General features: G+C 37.3%; 2 protein-coding genes across 3 annotated transcripts; one reads left to right on the top strand and one right to left on the bottom strand.

Annotated features, from left to right (window-relative positions):
- The first annotated feature begins 868 nt into the window (after positions 1-868).
- On the top strand, positions 869-16404 carry LOC147865325 (sterol 3-beta-glucosyltransferase UGT80A2-like). Of its 2 annotated transcripts, none has more exons than XM_087318110.1 (14): positions 869-2102; positions 8173-8345; positions 8442-8681; positions 10923-11034; positions 11264-11434; positions 11597-11660; positions 11761-11818; positions 11899-12073; positions 13657-13787; positions 13880-13982; positions 14046-14134; positions 15107-15154; positions 15227-15376; positions 15886-16404. In XM_087318110.1, exons 1-14 carry the CDS (start codon positions 1415-1417, stop codon positions 16084-16086), a joined length of 2403 nt encoding a protein of 800 aa, XP_087174236.1. In that variant the 5' UTR covers positions 869-1414; the 3' UTR covers positions 16087-16404. The 2 variants fall into 2 exon arrangements, with proteins under 2 accessions (XP_087174236.1, XP_087174237.1); XM_087318111.1 differs by having other exon boundaries at positions 872-2102; positions 14058-14134.
- Positions 16405-18065: 1661 nt separating this feature from the next.
- Positions 18066-20413, bottom strand: LOC147865324 (uncharacterized). Its single transcript, XM_087318109.1, has 4 exons — positions 20305-20413; positions 19330-19883; positions 19082-19145; positions 18066-18875 (listed from the first exon to the last, which is right to left on the bottom strand). Exons 2-4 carry the CDS (start codon positions 19464-19466, stop codon positions 18588-18590), a joined length of 489 nt encoding a protein of 162 aa, XP_087174235.1. The 5' UTR covers positions 19467-19883; positions 20305-20413; the 3' UTR covers positions 18066-18587.
- Positions 20414-21608: the final 1195 nt, after the last annotated feature.

The raw sequence follows: 21608 nt of genomic DNA, 5'->3' as shown, positions 1-21608 counted from the left end.
GTTTGTGTGGTCGAGAAAACATGATACACAAGCATGCTAAGCTCATCCGGTTAAGAAGAAACACATAATGCATAAGAAACAGGGTGTTAAAGAATCAAGTCATTGACAGGGGGGTAAGGTTAACTAAGTCGATTAAGAATTTTGATTAGGTTAACTAAGTAATGGGAACCCTGGGAACGAGGCGATTAGGAGAGGGTCGGGGCCTTCATTAGGAGGCGTGTTTAAGGGGAGAGGAGGAGTTGATTAAGAAATGATTAGGTTAAACTAATCCAAAAGTCAAAATACAAAAAATGGATGAATTAGCGGGAATCGGAAAATAGGAGATAAAAAAAATAAAAAACAAAAGAAGAAGAAGAAGAAGAAGGCAGAGCATGAAACTAAAAGAAGAGAATTAATTAAAACAAGGAAAAACAAATAAACGAAGGGCTTGTGAGAAGAGAGAGAATGAAGAGAGAGAGAGAGAGAGAGAGAGAGAGAGAGAAATGATGGCGACAGAGAGGGAGGGAAGAGAGCTGTAAAACGCGAAGTCGCCATCTCTGTCTCTCTCTGTCTCTGTCTCTGTCTTTCTCTCTGTCTCTCAGAGAGAAGGATTAGGGTTTCTCCTTCTGCGATTCACTCAGTTCACTCAGCTCTCTCTCTCTCTCTCTCTCTCTCTCTCTCTCTCAGAAGAAGAAGAAGAAGAAGAAGAAGAATTAGGGTTTCTTCTTCTTCTTCTCTCTCTCTCTCTCTCTCTCTCTCTCCCCCTTCCTTATCATAATCTTCGTCTTCTCCTTCTCTTTCATCGTCATAATCTTCATTATCTTCTTCTTCATAATCTTCATAATCTTCATTATCTTTTTCTTCTTCATCATCATCATCATCATCTTCTTCTTCTTCTTCCTCCTCTTCTTCATTCTGTGCAGAGAAGAGAAGCATACCGGCAGAACTTTATTGCCAAAATAATATGAAAAGCTTCTCTTCGAATTCCTCGAGGATTCAAATCACAGAGGAGAAAGGAGAAGAAAAATAACTTTAATCCCTTCTTCTTCTTCTTCTTCTCCAAATTAGTTTTATTTAGACCTCAAGTTCTCCCATTCTTCATTATCTTTTCGTTCTCCCTTTGGAGATTCTGTTCAGAGAAGAGACTATTATAGAAAGAAGTCTACAGGTATGTTATTTTCCCCATGATTTGATCAGTAGATTTAGCGATGTCTTCTGGAAGCAATTTACAACCAATACTTTCCAGAGTCCTTTCTGATTGATTGGAACATATTCAAAGAAAAGATACAAAGTTTACGTGTAAACCCATTCTTACATCTGCCGGGGAAAATTGAGGAGTATATGATTACAATGCTTCTTCTTACTCTTCTTCCTTCAGCACAACCAGAGTTTCTTCTTCAAACTGATTATTTCGACATGTGAGGATTTCAATGAGATGGATACAGTTTCTGTGGCTGCTGATGATCACCATTTTTTCTTCGACCAAAGGTTTCCACATGCTTGGATTCCACACACCTGGCTTAATTTCTGTCGCTTTTCAGGCAGGCGTCCTGAACCAGCTCCTCCTGTGTATAACTCTATAATAGAAGAAAAAGCACATGATCAGCCGTCTGATCGTGAGAATGAAATTTCAGAATCTTTGGAAGTTTTCAATAAAAATCCCATAGAAGTTTGCAATGAGGATTCTATAGAAGGTTGTGATAATGATGCCTTAGATGGTCTGAATAAGGATTCCTTGAAGAGTTGTACAGATTCTTTAGAAGTTTGTTGTGAAGAAAGAGAGATCATGGACCAGGGCACTTTCAATCACGTCAGAGAAGAAGATTTAATCAATAAGGAGGCTTTGTCACAATCCTGCAAAGAATATGTTGAAATTAAAACTGTTGATGGTAAGAAAGATTGTTGTCTTGAGGATGGATGCTCTTCAGATTTACTTGAAGGTCAGATTTTGTCGCAGTATTCTGGTAATAACAACAATGAAGAAGATGTTCCCTTACAAGCAGCAACTTTGGAATACGATGTCAGCCAATGCTATTCACCTGGTGAATTTTGGAGCTGTGACACTCCTATGGACTCTCCAGTCTCTGTATCATCTTTCACTTCCAATGCATGCCCATCTCCAGGTGAAAATCATTGTTTTAATAATACTCAATCTTCTATCAAATGCTGATGTATGAAGATTTGTTTACTTTTGCGTGCTGATGAAAACAGGCTGGATTTTGTATTTCCCTCTCACGGGAAAAACTCTTGTTTTTATTTAATTGATAAATTTCTAGGTAGTGGATGCTGTTTTGTTCTTTAGATCTTAGCATTGGTAGCTCTCGCGCACTAATGGAATGAACTGCATAGAATAACTAATAATAATTAACGATGAATACAATTGCAGTGCCTTTTTTCCCCTCTCTTGACGAGGACCTTTTGGTTGTATTTAACAAACAATCTTCTTATTACTGGCTGTGTGTTGTTTAAATATTTTTATTTTCTGTTTTGTTTTATATTTTGGTTTTCTTTCCCAATCTTTTGTCTCCCATTTCAAAACAATTTCAAGATTTATTTACAAGAATCATATATAGGCATTGATGATGTACTTAATGATGCCACATCATGGACGCTACAGTGTGCAGAAAATAGTTGTGCATATGTATAAGCTTTAATAGGTGAACTTGTCTCTGTATAAGCTTTAATAAGCCTTATTGCATCTGTATCTTATTCTAATTGCTAGTTTTGATCGGCTTCTGGCTGCACTGTTTTTCAAAATGTGCCTGTACTTCTCCTTTGTTTGTATTCAGTTGAATAGAAACTTTATTCAAGTTTAGGTCTTCTTATGAAGAATTTATCTGCATATATCTGAATCTTGGACCATGGAAAAGCTTTTCACATGAAAAAATTCTTATATCATCCCTCTTATCTCTCTCCCCTCCTACTCTCTACCTCTGCGTTTAGAGTTTCCACCCTGATCTCTTCCTCTTTGTCCCTGCATTTTTACTGTCCCCAAACTTAATATTCTCTTCTAATCCTTGACCCTAGGTTTCTGTCATAACTTCAGCATATCTAGAGATTCGACCTGAGCTGTGCTGATGCCATGCAAGCTAGCACAAAGATAGGTTTCAAACAACTTCTGAATACAAAAGATGTAGCTCCACCATCTCTTTAGCCTCATGGAATCCTAGCAAACTAGCACAGTTGACTGAAGAATCAACATATGAGGAGATATACCCCAGAATACAAAAAAGAACTGTTTAAAACTATTGTGGAGGCCAACCCAAAAAGGGATGCATATATCTTGATGAAGGTTGAAATAAATATAAATAGCAAAGTGCAATATATGATGGAAAAGGGATGAGATGGATGAAGAAACACGGAAATCTGAAACACAAGTTGACTTGTTAGTTCTATCTTTAACAATTGGTTAATTTTTTGTTATTTGCGTAATCATTAGTTCCTCCAATCCATAGCATTGCATCCTCTGCTATTCTTTTAGCTGCTTAAAAAAATTCAGACCATACACAAATTTTAATTCGTGTGGTTCCAACCCCTCAATGTAAGTCCAGAATTTATCGGGAATGATGAACTTTATTTTCCATTTCTGATTACGAAACGATCTTTGGGGGAACCCACCATTCGCATTGGGTCAAGGCTGGAACATTTCTACACATCATTCGATGACTTTGTCCTTTGCTCCAACTATATGGATACCCACCTCTCACGTAACTAAATTGGATAGAATCATACTTGATAGCACAAATTGAGGATATATAGATTTGAAGGGCAGGAAACCAATTGATACCTCTAATAGCTATGTTCTCTCGATGTTGAAGTAGAGGAGCTAGGTCATTACCTCAACGTATTTTACTGAACTAAAGGGGATGCCACTGCCTTATTAGGGAAAGGTTTGGAACCCTGCATAAAGTCATGGACTTGGAGGACCAAAGATGCCTGCGACGCTTCTTACTTAAACTTCGGCGCTACCACCGAAACTCTTGAGAAGCAATGGCCTACACCTTACAGGAACATGATCCAAGACAACCAAGCCAGACAGAGATTGTAGACACAAGTTTACCCATGTCTGTCACTGGAACTTAACAAATAGTAGAATGTGCCCATGAGGAGTTGAAACAGCCATGACCTCAGCCAACTCATCCACCACATCACTATCTTGAACAGATAAAAGCTATCCTAGATTGCCATAGGAGTCATAAACCAAGCTATTGTAACCTTTCCGATGAGGGACATCTTGGGGACACATCCAAATTCAGCTGTTAATTTGTTTATAGACTATCTACATATTCATGATGAGATATAATCACATAACTTTTCTACGCTTGTAAAGATGTGCTGGTGTCAAATGTCAAATTGTTTTTTTTTCTTTCTTTCTTGAGGCTTCAGTGGAGTGGATGTGTCGTATGAAGAAGAGATTCATGATAGAGTGTATGTTGTACAAAAGGATGTTCCTTGTTATATGTGAATATGAATCCAAATGCGGGACTATAGAGATTCATATGTTGCAATATGCTACTTTCTACCTGCTTGCTCGCAGTTTGCATCTCTCAGAGAATCATTATATTTACCATTATACAATGATATCATAAGTTCTCTCTATTATGGGGGATATAATACTATCAGGGAACTTAAATGCTCACACTAAGGATAAGCAAACAACTTAGTTTGACAGCAAGTGAGGCCATCTATGGAGAAGTCAGTGTGAAGAAGTTGGCCTAAAACAAAGAGATTGAGATATGAGTGAAGTAACAAAATATGGCAAACACTTTCTAGCCTTCTAGCCCTTTGCAGTGCACATGGGTTCGGGATACACAGTGGTTTGTCACAATGGCCAAGATTAGATGCTTTGACATGGTGGAACCACAAGGGAGATGTAAACATGGTCTATTGCTTGATGGGATAACAGATTTCACTATTTGTAGGGAACCCATTGGCTTGGCAGCAGATCATGCATATTTAATTGGGCATGTTATATACCAAAAGAATGTGTATGTTAATGTTAGAGATTATTTCTAATGTAAGAATGAAATAAGGAAATAGATAAAAGATAGTAAAGAGAAAGGGAGAGAGGAAGAAGGGTGCCGATCCACTTGACCACTCCGGAGCGACGGGATCGAGACAGACCGAACCTTGAACAACATCCCATACCATCAACGTAGCATCGAGTCATACCTGGTACTAGTGCACGCTCACCACAAGAGTTTGTTCACCACCAAATCACAGTCTCAACGTAATCGAATAATGTGTCCAATGAGGATAGCTAGGCCTCATATTTATAGCCAGATTGAAGGCCCCAAGACAAGTTCACACTTGGTCCTTAAGGGTTTGTCTCAATCCCTAGGATTAAAAGTATGCTGCAAAAATGCCTTTTTGTATACTACAGTCCGCAATGCACCCATATGTGGTAGAAGCACAGAAAATAGTTGGTAGGATGAGGAATTTCATGAAACAAGGAGAAGCTTGGAACAAGAAGTGACCTGGTGGATTTGTACATATAAACAAACGAGAGCATTCTTCCAACGCCTTGTGAGGAAGAAGTAGAGATCGTATGTGGCAAAGTTGTACCTGTTGTTCGTAGAACAAGAAATGGAAAGAGAATGGAAAATGTCTATGAGAAGCAGCCTAGCACACAACTAACCTCACCTCAAGCTTGGCATGAATATGCAAAGGTACTTTTGACATTTCCAAGCAGCCCCCCTCCCCCACCTATACAAATCATGCTTACCTGAATCCATCAAATGGTGGAATCAGAAAAACACTATGGCTGCCATTGCAAAGTGATGGTTTTTATGAAATATGAGAGAGAGAGAGAGAGCAAGAAAGAAAGATATATTAATGTCTTTGAAGAGGCCAAAATCGCCAATAAGACCAAACAAGAGATTACATCTTAAGTGTTGTCTTGTCTTTGAGAACAACAAATCAAAATAAAATAAATATTCTCAGTAAATATAAAAGTAAATAAGATAAAAAGAGATGAGGGAATCCAGTTTTCGGCACATGTGAGATTCTCAAGTTAGATATATTATAACTTTTGTCTTCGAAAGATCTCTAACATAGGTTGCTCCAAAATGAGAGGTCTCTGAAGTGAGGTGTTATGTACACATAACGTAGGTGAGGGTAAGTCACTAATATTTACATGAGTGAATGGTATGTTCACTAATGTTAAAAAGGGACTAATGTGATTGGATAGAAGGAATGATAAGATGATAGGTGGATGCACTATCACGATCTTGACAACCAATGCAGAGTCTTTTTGAAAGGCACATCTATTGAAGGGGCCTAGGAAGGGGTATAAATATGAGGCTTAGCTACCCTCATAAGCACATTACGTCGGTGCGGCTTTCGTCACGACGATCGTGTTAATCTCTTCCAAGATATTAGTCACCCTAATATCCGGCAGTATGGGACGTTGGTGGTAGGTTGGCTATGTCTTGATTATAGGTCGGGTGGAACGGGTTCTTCTATCCAATCTAATTACCTTGCTTTTACTTTATTTTGGTCTATTGATTAGTAATAGACTCTTAACACGAGGGAAACACCTGCAATGGTGTGAGATAATGGTCTTTATCTGTCAATGACAAGGGTATTGAGGTGAGGTCATCGTCCATGGGGCCGAGGCCTATGTGCAGGACAAATTGCTATTGCCTGAGAGATCGCCTCTTCAACAAGGCTTTGACCCACTACACAAGATCATGGAATAGAATCATTGATTGTACTTGGGTCTATTCTTACTAGAAGTCAAGATACATAGAGAAAAGTTGTTGAAGAACAATAAAACTAGAATATCTCATCAATAGAGGCAATCAAAATTATCTTTAGCGACATTACTCTTGTTGAGAATGTTTAAAAATTGCATGGTTCTTCTTTGAGCAGAAATTTCCTTGCTCTTACATTGAGGATCATTGCACATTGTCACAGGCGAGAAATGATCGTATTCTGCCCATAGACGCTCTAGCTCTATGGCATATTCCTGAATCATCATATCTCCCTGCCAAACAACATCTATCTCTTGCTCAATTTGAAATACTCTCATGTTGTTTCCCCTCCCAGCATACGTCTTTTGCATTTATTGAGGAAAGGGGATTTTTTTTCCATTTGGGATGACATTGCTATGTGATTGAGAGGTGACTTGAGAAAAGAAGTCAGAAGAGGATAGCAGAGATAGGCCAAGTTGAGAAGATGGATGAGGTGTTCTCAAAATTGAATGAGGATGAGGTGAAAACATTGGTGAAATACATGAAGCAGGCTGAGATTGTAGCATTTGGAGGTGGAGAAGCTCAACAGAAGCAACTATGCATCTTCGTCGTACAGGAACACAACCACCACCCCGACTTGAACTCCTCCTAGTTGAGTTCAAACTCGATGGACCAACCACATACTTGAGCTGGTCGCGTCAGATTATAGGTGCCTTGGCAGGGAGAAGCCTTGACGGCTACCTAACGGGACAAGAGAAAGAACCTCCTGTCATAACGAGCAATGAATGGAAAGCATGGAGAGCTACCCACATGTCTTTGTACACGTGGCTTCTCAACTCCATGATTCCATCAATCACCACAACAGTTGATGGAATTTTAAGTGTGAAGGAGATATGGGAGAAAATACAGAGATCACTTATATTTAAATGAGGAGAAAGTTCCTCTTTATAAAGGCCAAGATCTGGCCGTTGGGCTAACTAGCAGTTGGGCTAGCCGTTATAACTTTTAAACATTCTCAACAACTCTTTCTCATGCTACAAACAAATTAAGGAAAACACAAGTGGATTCTTGACCAAGACATGTGAAAGGGGTTACAACAGATCAGTCAATGGTGATACGTCATGCAAATAAGCGACAACCGTCTCAACTATGGCCTTTTCACCCTTTTCACTAAAAAATAAAGGACATTATCACCCAACACCAGAAGTTCTTCCCTTGCCTTGGAGATCTCTCAATCTTGGAGCGGTTTAAAATAAAAGCCATTATCACCCAGCACCGAAGGTTCTTCCCTTGCCTCGGAGATCTCTCAATCTTGGAGCAGCTCACGTTAGAGATTGTACAATGACAAAAGTTTGAGCCTATTTAAATTTAGAATCACAGTTTGTGAGATATATTCTATAAAGTTTCAAGCTGCATATCTGTTGCATGCTGTTTTTGGAGTTCTTTTTGGAATAACGTGAAAATCTGTGATTTTTGATATATGGATCCTTTTCTGTAGTGCTTGGCAGATCTAAAACAACCCCATCTGAAGTTTCTAGTGAGATCTATATCAAGGACAATATTCAGAACTTGTCACGATCTCAAACAGAAAAAAAAGAGAATGAGCTTAAAATCAGGGACAAGATCCTTCTCTCATCACATCCAGCTGAGAAGCTCTCCGAACGAAAACGGGTAAGTCATTGGGTAATTGTAACACAAAACTGAATTTAAAACTGTTCGTTATATACTTTTGGAACTGACCCCGCATATCTTTATTGCCTTGAACAGAAAAAAATTATTGAAAATCTTGTCAAAATAAAAAATGATGGCACAGTGGAGGTTGACGTTGACCAAAGTGCTCAAATTGTACCAAATCTATTTGGTTTGGATATTCAAGCGGAATCAGATATTAACCAGCCATGTGAGGTTCATAGAAGTGCTGTTCCATCATACCTGAATATTGCCATTCTTATTGTTGGAACAAGAGGGGATGTGCAGCCTTTTGTGGCTATAGGGAAGAGATTAAAAGTAAGTATTGATCTGTCCATAATATTTTGTTTTGATGAATATTATTCATTTCTAGATTCTTTGAGTTCAATTGATGTTGGACTTGCCTTAATTCATATGTACAAAGAGGACTTACACCTATCTCCGTGGTTGATCCAGTTCTTTTGTGTCTCTTTAACTCAAGTGTGAGAGTGCATTCATATCCATGCCATGTGCTCAGAATCTATCTTTCATTTGTGCTTATGAATGGTTGGTTTCACCTTCTTCTATTAGCTGTATAGACGAGACATGATCCAACCCTGGATATTTTTATTTAATTCCCTATTGGTTGCATACAAGTCAGAACTGTCTTTGTAACTATTGTTACTGCTACCATCTCATCTCAACTCTATTATGTCACACTGTCAATGATATATTGACATCCACAAGGAACCAACATGACCCATGGAACTAACAATCATTACAAGCATTCTCCCCATCTGTATAGGTGTTAATTTTTTAAATAGTACAACAAAAATATAAGTAAAAGCTGAAATTAAAAACCAAACTTGTTTCTGAATGTCATTGTTTGGATCTTCATGAAATTTTGTTACGTTGGATGAGTAGACAAGCAAAAAGCATTCCCGGTGTCAACAGTGATGGTCTTGTCCTTGATAGGAGTTCGTGAAAGCTACCATAACCTTGACGGAATTCCTGAAAATCATGCCTCATGCATTTATATGTGAGACATTCCAAAGTAACATGATATTTTGTGTCCTCAATGCAGGCACATACTCTCTTTTCTACTCCTACTTTTTATTTCAATATATGTGAATGTGTGCATCAGTGTGCTTGGACATATTCCTCCCATTGGCATGGGTGTCCAGATGTGATCATAGGCATCTACCAGCCACCTTCGATAACTTTTCATATTTCTTCAATCTTCCATATTGGAAAGCTTGGATCCCCATGGGTGTGACCAATCTTCCATATGGCAAAGGCTTAGTCCCCATGGGTTCTTGGAACAGTGCATAACACATCTTCTTCGCTCCAATTTGCCATTTTATATTGGAAATATACTATACCTTGATCCGCCTCTTGTAATAAATTCATTATCTTGAGCATGGTTGTTTACGTACCCGTATTTAACGTTTAAATACATATAGTACCTCATAATTTGTATAGTACGTACTATACCTCAATGTTGTTCAATCAAATATCATGTACATTTGTCCAATATGGTATTTAACGTATTTATAAAAATAATAGGTATAATACATATTTATAAAGAAAATGTAAGTAAAACCCCAACAAAAAGCAAAAGAAAAAAAAAAATTTAGTGAAAAAGAAGCCAAAGGAAGGAAGAAAGAAGAATAGAAGAGACGATGATGAAGAAGATGAAGAAGATGAAGAAGAGAGAAAAGAAGACATAAACCTGTCCTAACTCTGAGTGTGATAATCGTAGAAGATAGAAGAAGAAGATGAAGAAAAGAGAAACCTATGATGAGTGTGATAATCGTAGACGATTCCTCAATCTATGAAGGCATAAATGTAAATAATTACAATTTGAAGTAGAATATCGTGATACACACTTACACGGATTTATAGAATAAGGGAATGTCGACATCCATATTACTACAAGTATTTTAGGATGTGAAATGTTCAAATGTCTTATATGCATTTTAGGATGTAGAACTATATTGTACATCACAAAATTGTGTAAACATAGATGTTTTTTACAATATTATAGATATTTTTTAGAAAGGTAAATAATTTTCAAATTCTAGAAGTATTTAACGTACTATACGTAAAATACGTATTTTAAAATTTTTACGTATTCTATAAGTATTTAATATATTAAGAAAACGTATTTAACGTATTTTTAAATTGGGAGGTACTATATGTGTATTAATACGTTATATACGTATGGTATCCGTATTGTACCTAACAACCTTGGTCTTGAGGGACAGATTGGGTAGGGACCTTCCTCAATTCATGTATTCTCTCCAATACCAGTACTTTGCGTCCACTCTTCATTCCGTGTGATTATGTTTGCATTATAGAAAATGATTATCAGACATATGTGCTATATTCAATTTAATACAATGTTAGTTCATCTCATGCTAGAAGTAGCTTCCTTGTATTACTTGGGACTTTGTTGTTAATAAAGGCATGTATTATTGAATGCTATCGTTATTGTTAATTGACTGAGCATGTTCCTTTTTTTTTGTACATAAATATCAAATTTAAGAAATTTTGATTTCATTTGTGGTGTTTGTTTAGGAGAAAGGTCACCGAGTAAGATTAGCAACACATTCCAATTTCCGGGAATTCGTCACTACAAATGGTCTTGAATTTTTTCCATTAGGAGGAGATCCAAAGGTTCTTGCTGGATGTGAGTCTCTTTTGCCTGTGTGACCATCTCAGGTTCCCTTGTCATTATGATTTATACAGAAGAAACCTGATCCTTCCAGGATTAACATATAAGCATTTTTATATTTTCTATAAGGTTTAGGTTGGAGACCATATATCTGTGATATTTACATATGCTGCTACTTAATATTTAGTGGTTAGGCATCACTCCCCTTTACAATATTACAATTCAAGAGTTTTTTCTTTTGCAGATATGGTGAAGAACAAAGGTTTTCTACCGTCAGGACCATCTGAGATCTCAACTCAAAAGAAACAGCTAAGAGCCATAATACACTCATTGTTGCCTGCATGCACTAAGCCTGATGGCCCAAGTGGTACTCCTTTCTTAGCTGACACAATAATTGCAAATCCTCCTGCATATGGTATGCAAATCTCTATCCTCGATCTTTGCATGTATAAATTTTTCATATCATACCTTATGGCAAATATGGTCCTAGTTCTTGTTGTTACATTTTTTTTCTTGTTGTATCTTCTCCATTAGTACTGGAATTTTGACTGCAAAACTGAAGTGTGGGTTTCTGCAGGGCATGTACATGTGGCGGAATATCTTAATGTTCCCTTGCATATTTTCTTTACAATGCCTTGGACGTAAGATATCTGAATCCTAACTTTTCTGCCATATTGTGTTTTAATACAATCACTGATTTCTATTGTACAAAGGTATTGAGTTTTGAGTGTTTTTTTTCAGACCAACCAATGAATTTCCTCATCCATTGGCACGTGTAAAGCAGCTTGCTGGCTACAAGGTCAGCCTGATTGCATTTGAAAAGAGCTTTTGTAATGAATGGTTTAACAAAATGCATGTAAACTAACTGTACCTTGCCAGATGTCTTACGTTGTGGTGGACTCACTTATGTGGTGGGCAATGCGAAGCCTTATCAATGAGTTTAGAATCAAAGAATTGAACTTGAATCCAATGTACTTCAACATGAATCAAGGATCCATTTCACATCTACCAACTGGATATATGTGGAGCCCTCATCTTGTTCCAAAGCCAAAAGGTAAACAAATTATATTCCCAGTTTATGTTCTTTGTTTTTCCAAAGTTTTGCATTATAATCTCAAGTTCCATCTCATAAATTCTTGTATAAAGTCATAAAAACATATGAAGAGTAAGTTGACGCAAACCCAGCTGATTCTTGGGCATTTCTAAGGGATATGGGTCATGGATGTGCTTGTGGAGAATGAAAGAAATGAATTTTTCAAAGGGCAAAGTGGCCTATGAAAACAAAAGATACATCCACTTGAATCTCATGGAATGATTGGTAAATAACGCACAATTAAGTTGTACTTCTGTGACTAGAATGTGATTTAAGTACAATGATATAGGGACCCTGGGCACAAGTAATGCAGAGAATACTGTGTGAAATAAGTCTTTGGGAGATAGAATACTACCTCCTTGAGATTTATTTCACACACAGTATTCTCTACAAGTTGAACGTGAGGGAATCAGCTGATGAACGTTACCATAGGATGATGTATGATATCAATGCCCTCCATAGTGAACAAGCTTGGGGTTTGTCCTTGACCGTGAGAAAGGATATTACGTCTTTGTGGATGTAAACAACGTCTTGTACGTAATGATCCACATATATTTTGGCTTTTGGAGTGAAGCAAAATTCTCAGTCACGCAGTACCCGCCTACAAGTTGCTGGTTGGCTTGCTCCAAGGTTTCTTGGCATGACCATCTGATTCCCTAAGAACTTTGACATCCTCCTTTGTTCAGATCCTGCTGGATGTCTAGGAAAGGCTCTAAACTCACGAATCTTTAATAAAGATAGCCCCAAACGTCATTGATGATAGAAGTCCATAACCTGGTGAATGATCTAAATCCCGCACTATAGGCAGTGGAGCATTATAGGTTCTCATAGTAAATTGTGCAATGGAGTATATATGCTCTGTATGAATAACTAACATACCCTCTGCTTGGGAGGTTCATACTTTGACCTACCTATCTGTCTCCAATTGATGTAGACCAAGTAGAATGTTTCATATGAAAATGTTGTCTCATCTTGGAGAACAACATAGTAAAATAGATATAAATATCTTAGTAAGACTTCTGAGATACCCTGGTTCACCCTCAAGAATTTGGTTAGGAATGAACAAAGAATGATACATTAACATCTCGTAAGAGGCCAATTGGCATATGAGATAGATCAATACATCTTAAAATGTTCTCATCTTTGAGAACGGCAAACCAAAATATAAATAACTAAATTAGTAAAACGGTTCAAGGAACCAGATGTTGGGTTTCAAGTGATAATGGCCTGGATTTGTGGATAACAAAGGTGCCAGGGCCGTGGTCTAGATGGGTGTAGCCTATGTGTAAGATAATTTTCTATTGCCTAATCAATTTATCGTAACCCTTTTTGTATATTGTGGTTTAGTTCCCACTTGTGTAGTGACCTTGTTGACTACTACCATAGGAATGTTGGAGCTATGGAAAGTTGTGATGGTACTTTGTTGATGAGGTCTTGTGGTTGCATTGTTGTCCAACTTCTCTCTATGTCTCTTGATTTCTAGCAAGAGGGAGGGAGAGAGACAGATACAGATACAGATACAGATATAGATGCATTTACTGCAGACTGGGGCCCTAAAGTGGATGTAGTTGGATTTTGTTTCCTGGATTTGGCTACGGATTATAAACCACCAGAGACTCTTTTGAAGTGGCTGGAAGCAGGTGAAAAGCCCATTTATGTGGGGTTTGGTAGTCTGGTAATTTCCTTACGTTTTAGAATATATATGTTTTCAATATTTCACTGTCACTTTTTAAATTATTATCGTTATCATTTTTCTGCCCTCGGCAGCCTGTTGAGAATCCAGGGAAAATGACGGAAATTATAGTACAGGCCTTGGAAGAGACCAACCAGAGGGGTATTATCTGTAAAGGCTGGGGTGGGCTTGGTGATGGTGAGTATGTGAATACCTCTTTTTCCTTTAAATGTATTTGCTGTTAAATTTTATTACGTTTAGTATTGGTTGCAGTCAGAGAAACTCCTGATACGATATTTCTTTTGGAGAGCTGCCCTCATGATTGGTTGTTTCCAAAATGTGCTGCTGTGGTAAGTAATACAGCACTTTCCGTAAATTATTCCCTTTTTATTTGTTGATAAACATGATATCATTGTGTAGATTAATCATTATCTTAATTCCTAAACTCTTGGAATAAAAAATCTATCATATAATACTCCATAACAGGTTTAGAAAAAAAAAAAATGGGATTTACATTTTGTAAGGAAAAGAAAATAGGTTTGTCCAGCATAATGAATTGCATCTAATCAAAATTACATCATTTGATCTCCCAAGTCATTATCTTTGGAGAGATACATGAAACTGCTAAAACCATGACACTTTTATACACGCCACAGTTCAAAACGATATGCAGTATTCCTATAGATTTCAATATGCCAAGAAAGTCCTTACGATGTCAGGAACTATATTTAAACATACATCAGATTTTATCACTGATAGATCTCATATAAATCTGAATTTGAGTGGAGCTTTGAGGACAATTAGATGCTGTAGCTGTGAGTAGGGATGGTAGGATTCATTATTCATCAAGCTATGTCAGTATCCTTACATCAGCTCACTCAAAAGAAGTTTTATTTATAATTGTGCACTTCAATTTGGATTCCCAGGTAAATAGAAGGACGTCCATCTAAAGTACATTGCCAGATGCTATGGGTGGCTTCATCTCTTATTGAAGCAGTGAGAGATAGCCAGTTGGAGTCCATTTTTTATAGACATGCAATAATAGCATGCATGAGAAGGCTTCTTAGGTTCTAGTTGAACGGTCTGTGTACATGATAAGCAGTTGGAAATTTATTATTCTTCATCTTCTGCTATTATGTGGTTAAAATGTTAAACTCACTGTCTCTTAAATAATGTAGTCTATAATACTAAAAGACTGAGAATCAGAGAATTCTAGCAATCTGATGGCAATGCTAAAGCTATATTTTTAAGGAGTGGTGAAGATGAACCTTTTTCTAACTGTTTTTCTCTAAGCATTATTTAAGCTCTATTTGTTTTAACAGGTACACCATGGGGGTGCTGGTACAACTGCTGCAGGTCTACGAGCTGGGGTATGCTGGAAAATCTAAGTAAATCACAAATGACAATAAAGAATTATATGCTGATATTGCTTTTTCATGTAGTGTCCAACAACCATTGTACCATTTTTTGGAGACCAGCCGTTTTGGGGTGAAAGAGTATATGCAAAAGGTGTTGGGCCACCACCTATTCCCGTGCAACAATTTTCATTAGAAAAACTCGTATATGCCATCATTTTCATGCTTGATGAAAAGGTATGAGTTTGTGAAGAAGATTAACTTTGGTTTGGTGTGTATATACATATGCATATTAGGAGTGTGTGTGTGTGTGTGTGTGTGTGTGTGTGTGTGTGTGTGTGTGTGTGTGTACATATGTTTGTATGTGTGTGTGTATGTATGTATGTATGAATGAGCAAAACCATCACATTTTAGATGGTGTTTGAAAGACAATTTGTTTAGTAAGGTTGTCTGGGTTAGCTTTTTTGTTGAAGGTAGTTTTCTAGTAAGCGTTTTTCTCATTTTTGGGGGAATGGTCTATGATAACATAAGCCATAAGAAATTAGTTTTTTGTATTTTTGTTTATTTTAGTTACCTTCTTTTTTTGAAGTATGATCTAGAATTGAACTGTTTTTCTGCTGATATTTTGCTTTTATTTGAGTTAAAAAGCTTCATTAGAAAACTATAAACCATTGAAAACTCTCACGTGCCCAACCTCACCAATAATAATAATAAATACCTTTGAAGTAGAAATTTTTTAATTACAGGTGAAATGGAGAGCACTTGAACTTGCTAAACAAATGGAGCAAGAGGATGGTGTGGAAGAAGCAGTTAATGTATTCTTCAAACATTTTGTGAGAAAACCACCCCAACCTTTTATATCTCCAGAGCCGCTGAGCTTCTTAGAATCCATCCTCGTTACGCTAAGAAAATTGTGGTGCTTGCCCTGGTGTTTTGACTGGATATAGTTTATTTCTATATTAAGAAGAAATCCAAATGTAGCCTCACTACAGTCCTTATATCATTCTTACAGATATTTGTCAATATTTGTCAAGCCTTTTAGTATATAGGTTTTTTCTAGTGTATATATATAATATCTTATACAGTATACGTTCATTTGTTTGTGAATAGTAGAGCTAAAAGAAGTCTGTATGTAGGCATTTGTAAGTTCCATTCTTTAGGACAGCTGCAATTCCGCAGTTTGTATACATTCTAAAATAAAATTTAGCTGTGATACATTTAAAGTTATTCATTAAAGCAAAATCAATAGACTCAAATTGGATTAATGGTATTTATTTATTCTTTATATCTGTGGTAGGCAGTGGTGAGGAATGATGAAGAAAGAGAATAAAGGGCATTGTTAGAATATCTCTAGGGCAGATCTATTGAAGATAAATGAATATCTATATTGTTGGTGTCGTTATCCTGTGACAGTCTTCTGTTATATAGCTGAAAATATCAATATTAATGGTATTTATTTATTAAATCTGTAGCTATGTGGTACATGCTATTTAAGAAAGAGTATATACCTTTGTTAAAATACCCTGAGGATCTATCGAGATAAACAAAGATTGGTATTGTTGGCATCAATATCATGGAGAATTCTCAAATAAATATCTTCCGGTATTCAGCTGAAATGGCATGTTCGTTCGTATGTGAATGTCAAAATATCATAGGGTTTGAAGAGGTTAATCAACATTACATGATTGTATTTGAGCAGTATTGGTTTTTCTTAAAAATTCACCACTATTTTTTATCAGAAAACAGCATTATCAAATTAATATCGTCTGGTATTCAACTGAAAACTAAAATAGCTTTTTCTTCTTGTGTGAACTTAAAATTATTGAATGGTTTGAAGAGATTAATCCACATGATATGATTGTATTTGAGCAGTATTAGTTTTGTACGAAGTTCATCATTATTTTGCACCAGAAAACAATGATACAAGCTCTATAAAGGTTCGCTTTTCTGCTTTATATGATGAATTTGTGCATACACCAATGGTATTTCAGAGGAGTCACTACCGAATGAGTTGAGGAATGTTGATAACAGTGACATCCACTTGAGGGCACCCAAATGTAGTCGGTGTACATTAACTTGATGTTCGATGTCAATAATGATATCAATTCAGGGCTCCCAAATATAGTTGGTGGACATTGTCATCGCCTCATTTTACACCTCAACCAATACCAAATATCAAGTGCTCTCATCACCACTAATTTAATAAACTGTAGTCGATGCATTCCATGGTTGTGTCATGATTCATTGATCTTTAGGAAAATGTGAGCTTTTAAACTTTGTTTCAATATGTATACCTTGAAGCCGCCAAGGTCTGTAAAAATCATGATTCGCCTCATGGGATGTTTCAGACTCTAGTAGTGGTTATAGCCCGATACCAAAAATAACGGAACCAAGATTAAAGGAAACTTTTTTAAGGTTTAGTTTGATATGTGTGCATCATACTTCCAAATTATGTGGTGAAGGCATTAAACAATTTGAAGACAATATATTTCAAATCCATAAAGGGAAACTTTCAACCTACTTTACCTGAGAGTCTCTAGCGCTAAACAATCAGAGAAAACACATTTTGACTGTACATCAGCTTTATTAATCTTTATTGATTGCCCCACAATAAACAGCTGAGCTGCTAACTTGCTTTTGTGTATGATTTGACAGGATGTAACAAAACTATAAATTGGCTTGCTGTTTGCTCTCATTATGAACCAATTGATTGACTCATATGTACATCTATTATATAGCTTATAACAATATTATACCGCATTTTGTTAACAAGCTAATAAGAGGATTCACAGATGGAAAATAGTCTGTGTACAAAACAATTTATCAATCAAATGTGAATCCATTATATAGTAAAATTATTTGGCATTTTGTCAATAGCGTTTAGTTGAAAAGGTACACAGTTGTTTAATATGAGGATTCATAGATAGAAACGAAACTCATAACAACCAATTTATTGATCGAATGTAAATCCATTATATAATAATATTATTTGGCATTTGGTCAATAAAGGGCGACAAAAGTTGTTCAATAAGGGACTACTCAAACAAAGAAACAATGCTTAGGTTTATGTACACAAGAAATTCGTGGAACATGAATTGGGCCACTGCTTGACTAAAGTTGTATCTCAATGCTATTGGTAGAGAGGTAAGAGCATGTCAGGATAACAATATAATGTCATAGTCTTACCTCCATGTTAAATGGAAAATTTGGGAATCGAAAGGAATTGGAAAAAATACTAGCACCTCCTAAAATACGTACATCTACAAAGTCATAATAGCCAATGGTAATCAAAGCTGCACAATTTACCAAAAGACGTTGGTTCTACTATATTAACTCTAGGATTCGGTTCTATTCTTATGGAGATTGTTGGGACTCTCGCTAAAAATTGATGCCTGTTATGCTGGAAAAAAAATGCTGCTGCCTTTCATCTCGCAGCAATGTGTGTGTGCTATGCTGATGCCGATACCTGGCATCGTGTATCTCGGCCTGTACACTCCAATCCGTTACCAGAACAATCAAACCCCTCTACGCGCACGCATGGGCCACCTCTATAGGCAGCTGCTGCTGGTACATGTGGGGGCGGTGGTCGAGCAGCCATAATCGGTGCAGGTGGTGGGCTCTGGTGGCCAAATTTCACATCTCGTACAACTGGATTCCCAGCTCTGCTTGGAGGGGATCCCGTGAAATAAGGCGGTGAACGTCCGAAACCAACACCCAAAGCATCACCGCGGGCATTCTATGGAAGTCATAAAAAAGAAACAAAATATTGGCATGGCGCACACGCTTAAAGAAAGAAAATGATGCATCGATTCATTAAGAAACAACTGAATGGGAAGTTCCCATTTTTATCCTTCACAACATTGATGATGACATATAGAAAGTATCCTTGATTCCAGAAATTATCTAATTATAACCCTTGGACAACAGAACTATTTTGGATACCTTAGTAACACAAATATCCAAGATTTCGTGGCTTATCCCAGATTCAACAGTAAATTGAGAATTGCTGCAAAAAGAGATACAGTTCACGAGAGTGATTAATATGAATGCAAATATTAACACAATTATAAAGGTAAATAATACCAACACAATTATGATTCAATTATCAACTCAATCATAAATTCAGTATGAATAATGTAGTGATATAACACAGTTATAGATGCTAATTAATGATGTATAACTCCTCTAACCTTTGCCATGGCCTTAAGACCTCCTCCCTTGGCTTCGTGAGGACACAAGAAGGGATGTAAGAAATGCGTTGTGGCATTGGGCAAACAACATAACTCTCATTGGAACGAATGAGAAATGTTCCATATTCAAAACTCATCGTAGTGATCACGAAATCTGCAGGGTCTCAAATCACAACTAAGGGCTGCCAGCTGATTTTGGGATTCTACCAAATTCGTCAGTATGATTTTAGTGTTCAAAGCTGGGCAAGTTCAATCATGCAGAATTGTTGGCACAAGTCTCATATGTACAACACCGAAGCAAGGCTTTGATTTTTGGAATTATGCTGAAATCTCGATAGAGTTCTGGGGTCCACACATAACGAATACCACGGCCAATCTGAGACTTCCACTTATTTAGTTAGGGGTACAAGTCCGGGGTTCACAGGGAAGAGTGGACGAGAACTCTCGGAAGTTTTTTCCAGAATTCTGCAATTCTTGACATCAGAAAAAAAACAGGGTTTAATCTCTATATGTACAATAGGAATTACTCGGATTCGGGGACGAAGAACAGACTCCTGCAAGAAGCACGAAGAAAACAGATTATAACATCCACACACGCACAGAGAGAGAGGGAGACAAAGATTTGCAGCAAATTAAAACAGGATAGAATAGAATAACGATTGGATGGATATGCAACGACAGGTAAAAGGGATGGATTTGAGCATCAATGTAAAAATAAATAAAAAACAAGTCAAGATCTTTAGCAGGCATATGCAATCAGAGGCAGACGGAGATGAATGGTATGAATCACAATTATGGGTTATATGCATCATAATTAGGGGTTGTATGCATCACAATTTCCTACATAAATCAGTCACAAAAGATCACACATGCCCCAGTTGTGTGCGTGGGGTGTGTGTGTGGGTGTGTGTGTGTGTGTGTGTGTGTGTGTGTGTGTGTGAGAGAGAGAGAGAGAGAGAGAGAGAGAGAGCTTACCAGAGGGTAGTTGTGGAGTGAAGAGAGCCCTAGAGAGGCAGGAGGAGGAGGATGGAGAGAGTGTGCTTTGCCCTAGCAACCTTACCCACAGAGAAAAGAGAGAGAGAGAGAGAGTGTGTGTGTGTGTGTGTGTGTGTGTGAGAGAGAGAGAGAGAGAGAGAGAGCAAGAGGGGGAGGGAGGAAGAGATTCCATTAAATTACAAAAGTAACCCTTCCATTTTGAGGAACCCTAAACATAGCAGCAGCCTGCAGCAAAGCCTTCCCTCACAAAACACAAAAGCCAGTAGTAGTCCCCTACTAACTACTAACTAAATATATCATTATGAATCATGATTTATCAATCATACCTCCACATACATACATACATACATACATACATACATGATACATGCATGCATGCTTGCTTGCTTACTTACTTACTTACTTACTTACTTAGCCTTCACCTTTCCAAGTGAAACTCTGAAAACCAACCTCCGATTCGCATTCTCTACACATGTTGGGGATTGATTTTTTTTCATCGATCGATCGATCACCGTCACAATTCTCCTGCCTATGTGTGCTTTTGTTCAGCTTGCACCTGAAACACAATCTGTACGCCCGATGGCATGCTTGGATCTTACGTCCCATTCGTGCACTCAATGGAAATGACCCCATTGACCATCTCATGTCTCCTCCATCCCACCCATTGTCGATAGCCACAATGAATTATTGTCAATTCCATTTAGATCAACATGCATTTTGCATTAAAACTTGAAAAGTGTACCGTGTCGTCATTGATTGATTGAGTTCATATTGATTCTCATACTACTATGATTGCATTGGCATTGGTTTCCACACAAACGCCCCTTTTTGTAATTACCGATCAAGGGCTACAACTTCCACGACTCAAGTGGGATGGTTTTATGTGAATAATTGTCTGGTTGCAACTCAATGGACTATAAGAGTAGTTCTTTCTAAAAGCTCTTTGTCAAACAAAACTCTATTTTGGTGAATCTATTGACTATGGACCGTCATGAATACCAACATCGGATCTCCATGCAATGCCAATTTCTACGGCGGTGGAAGTGCAATTTTAGTTGCCACATGCCATGGTTTCATGACACCAACCAATACTCGCATTTGTCAAGGCGTTCATTGATGTCGTGTATTTGTCAATGTCCTTATGTTTTGGATGCCTCTTTGGAATATGGGATACATTCATTCCAACATCAAATTTTTTTATTTTTTTAATTTTTTTTTTCCGGAAAAATATCCTTTCATTAGTTATGAACAACATTACAAAAAATTGACCTACCATCAAGCTA

Source organism: Azolla caroliniana, unplaced genomic scaffold, assembly GCF_043228905.1.
Source record: "Azolla caroliniana isolate FFs.n. ecotype wild unplaced genomic scaffold, voAzoCaro1.0.p SCAF_4, whole genome shotgun sequence".
Taxonomy (NCBI): Eukaryota; Viridiplantae; Streptophyta; class Polypodiopsida; order Salviniales; family Salviniaceae; genus Azolla; species Azolla caroliniana.
Note: the sequence above shows the minus strand (reverse complement) of the source record. Positions and strands in the feature narration are given on the sequence as shown.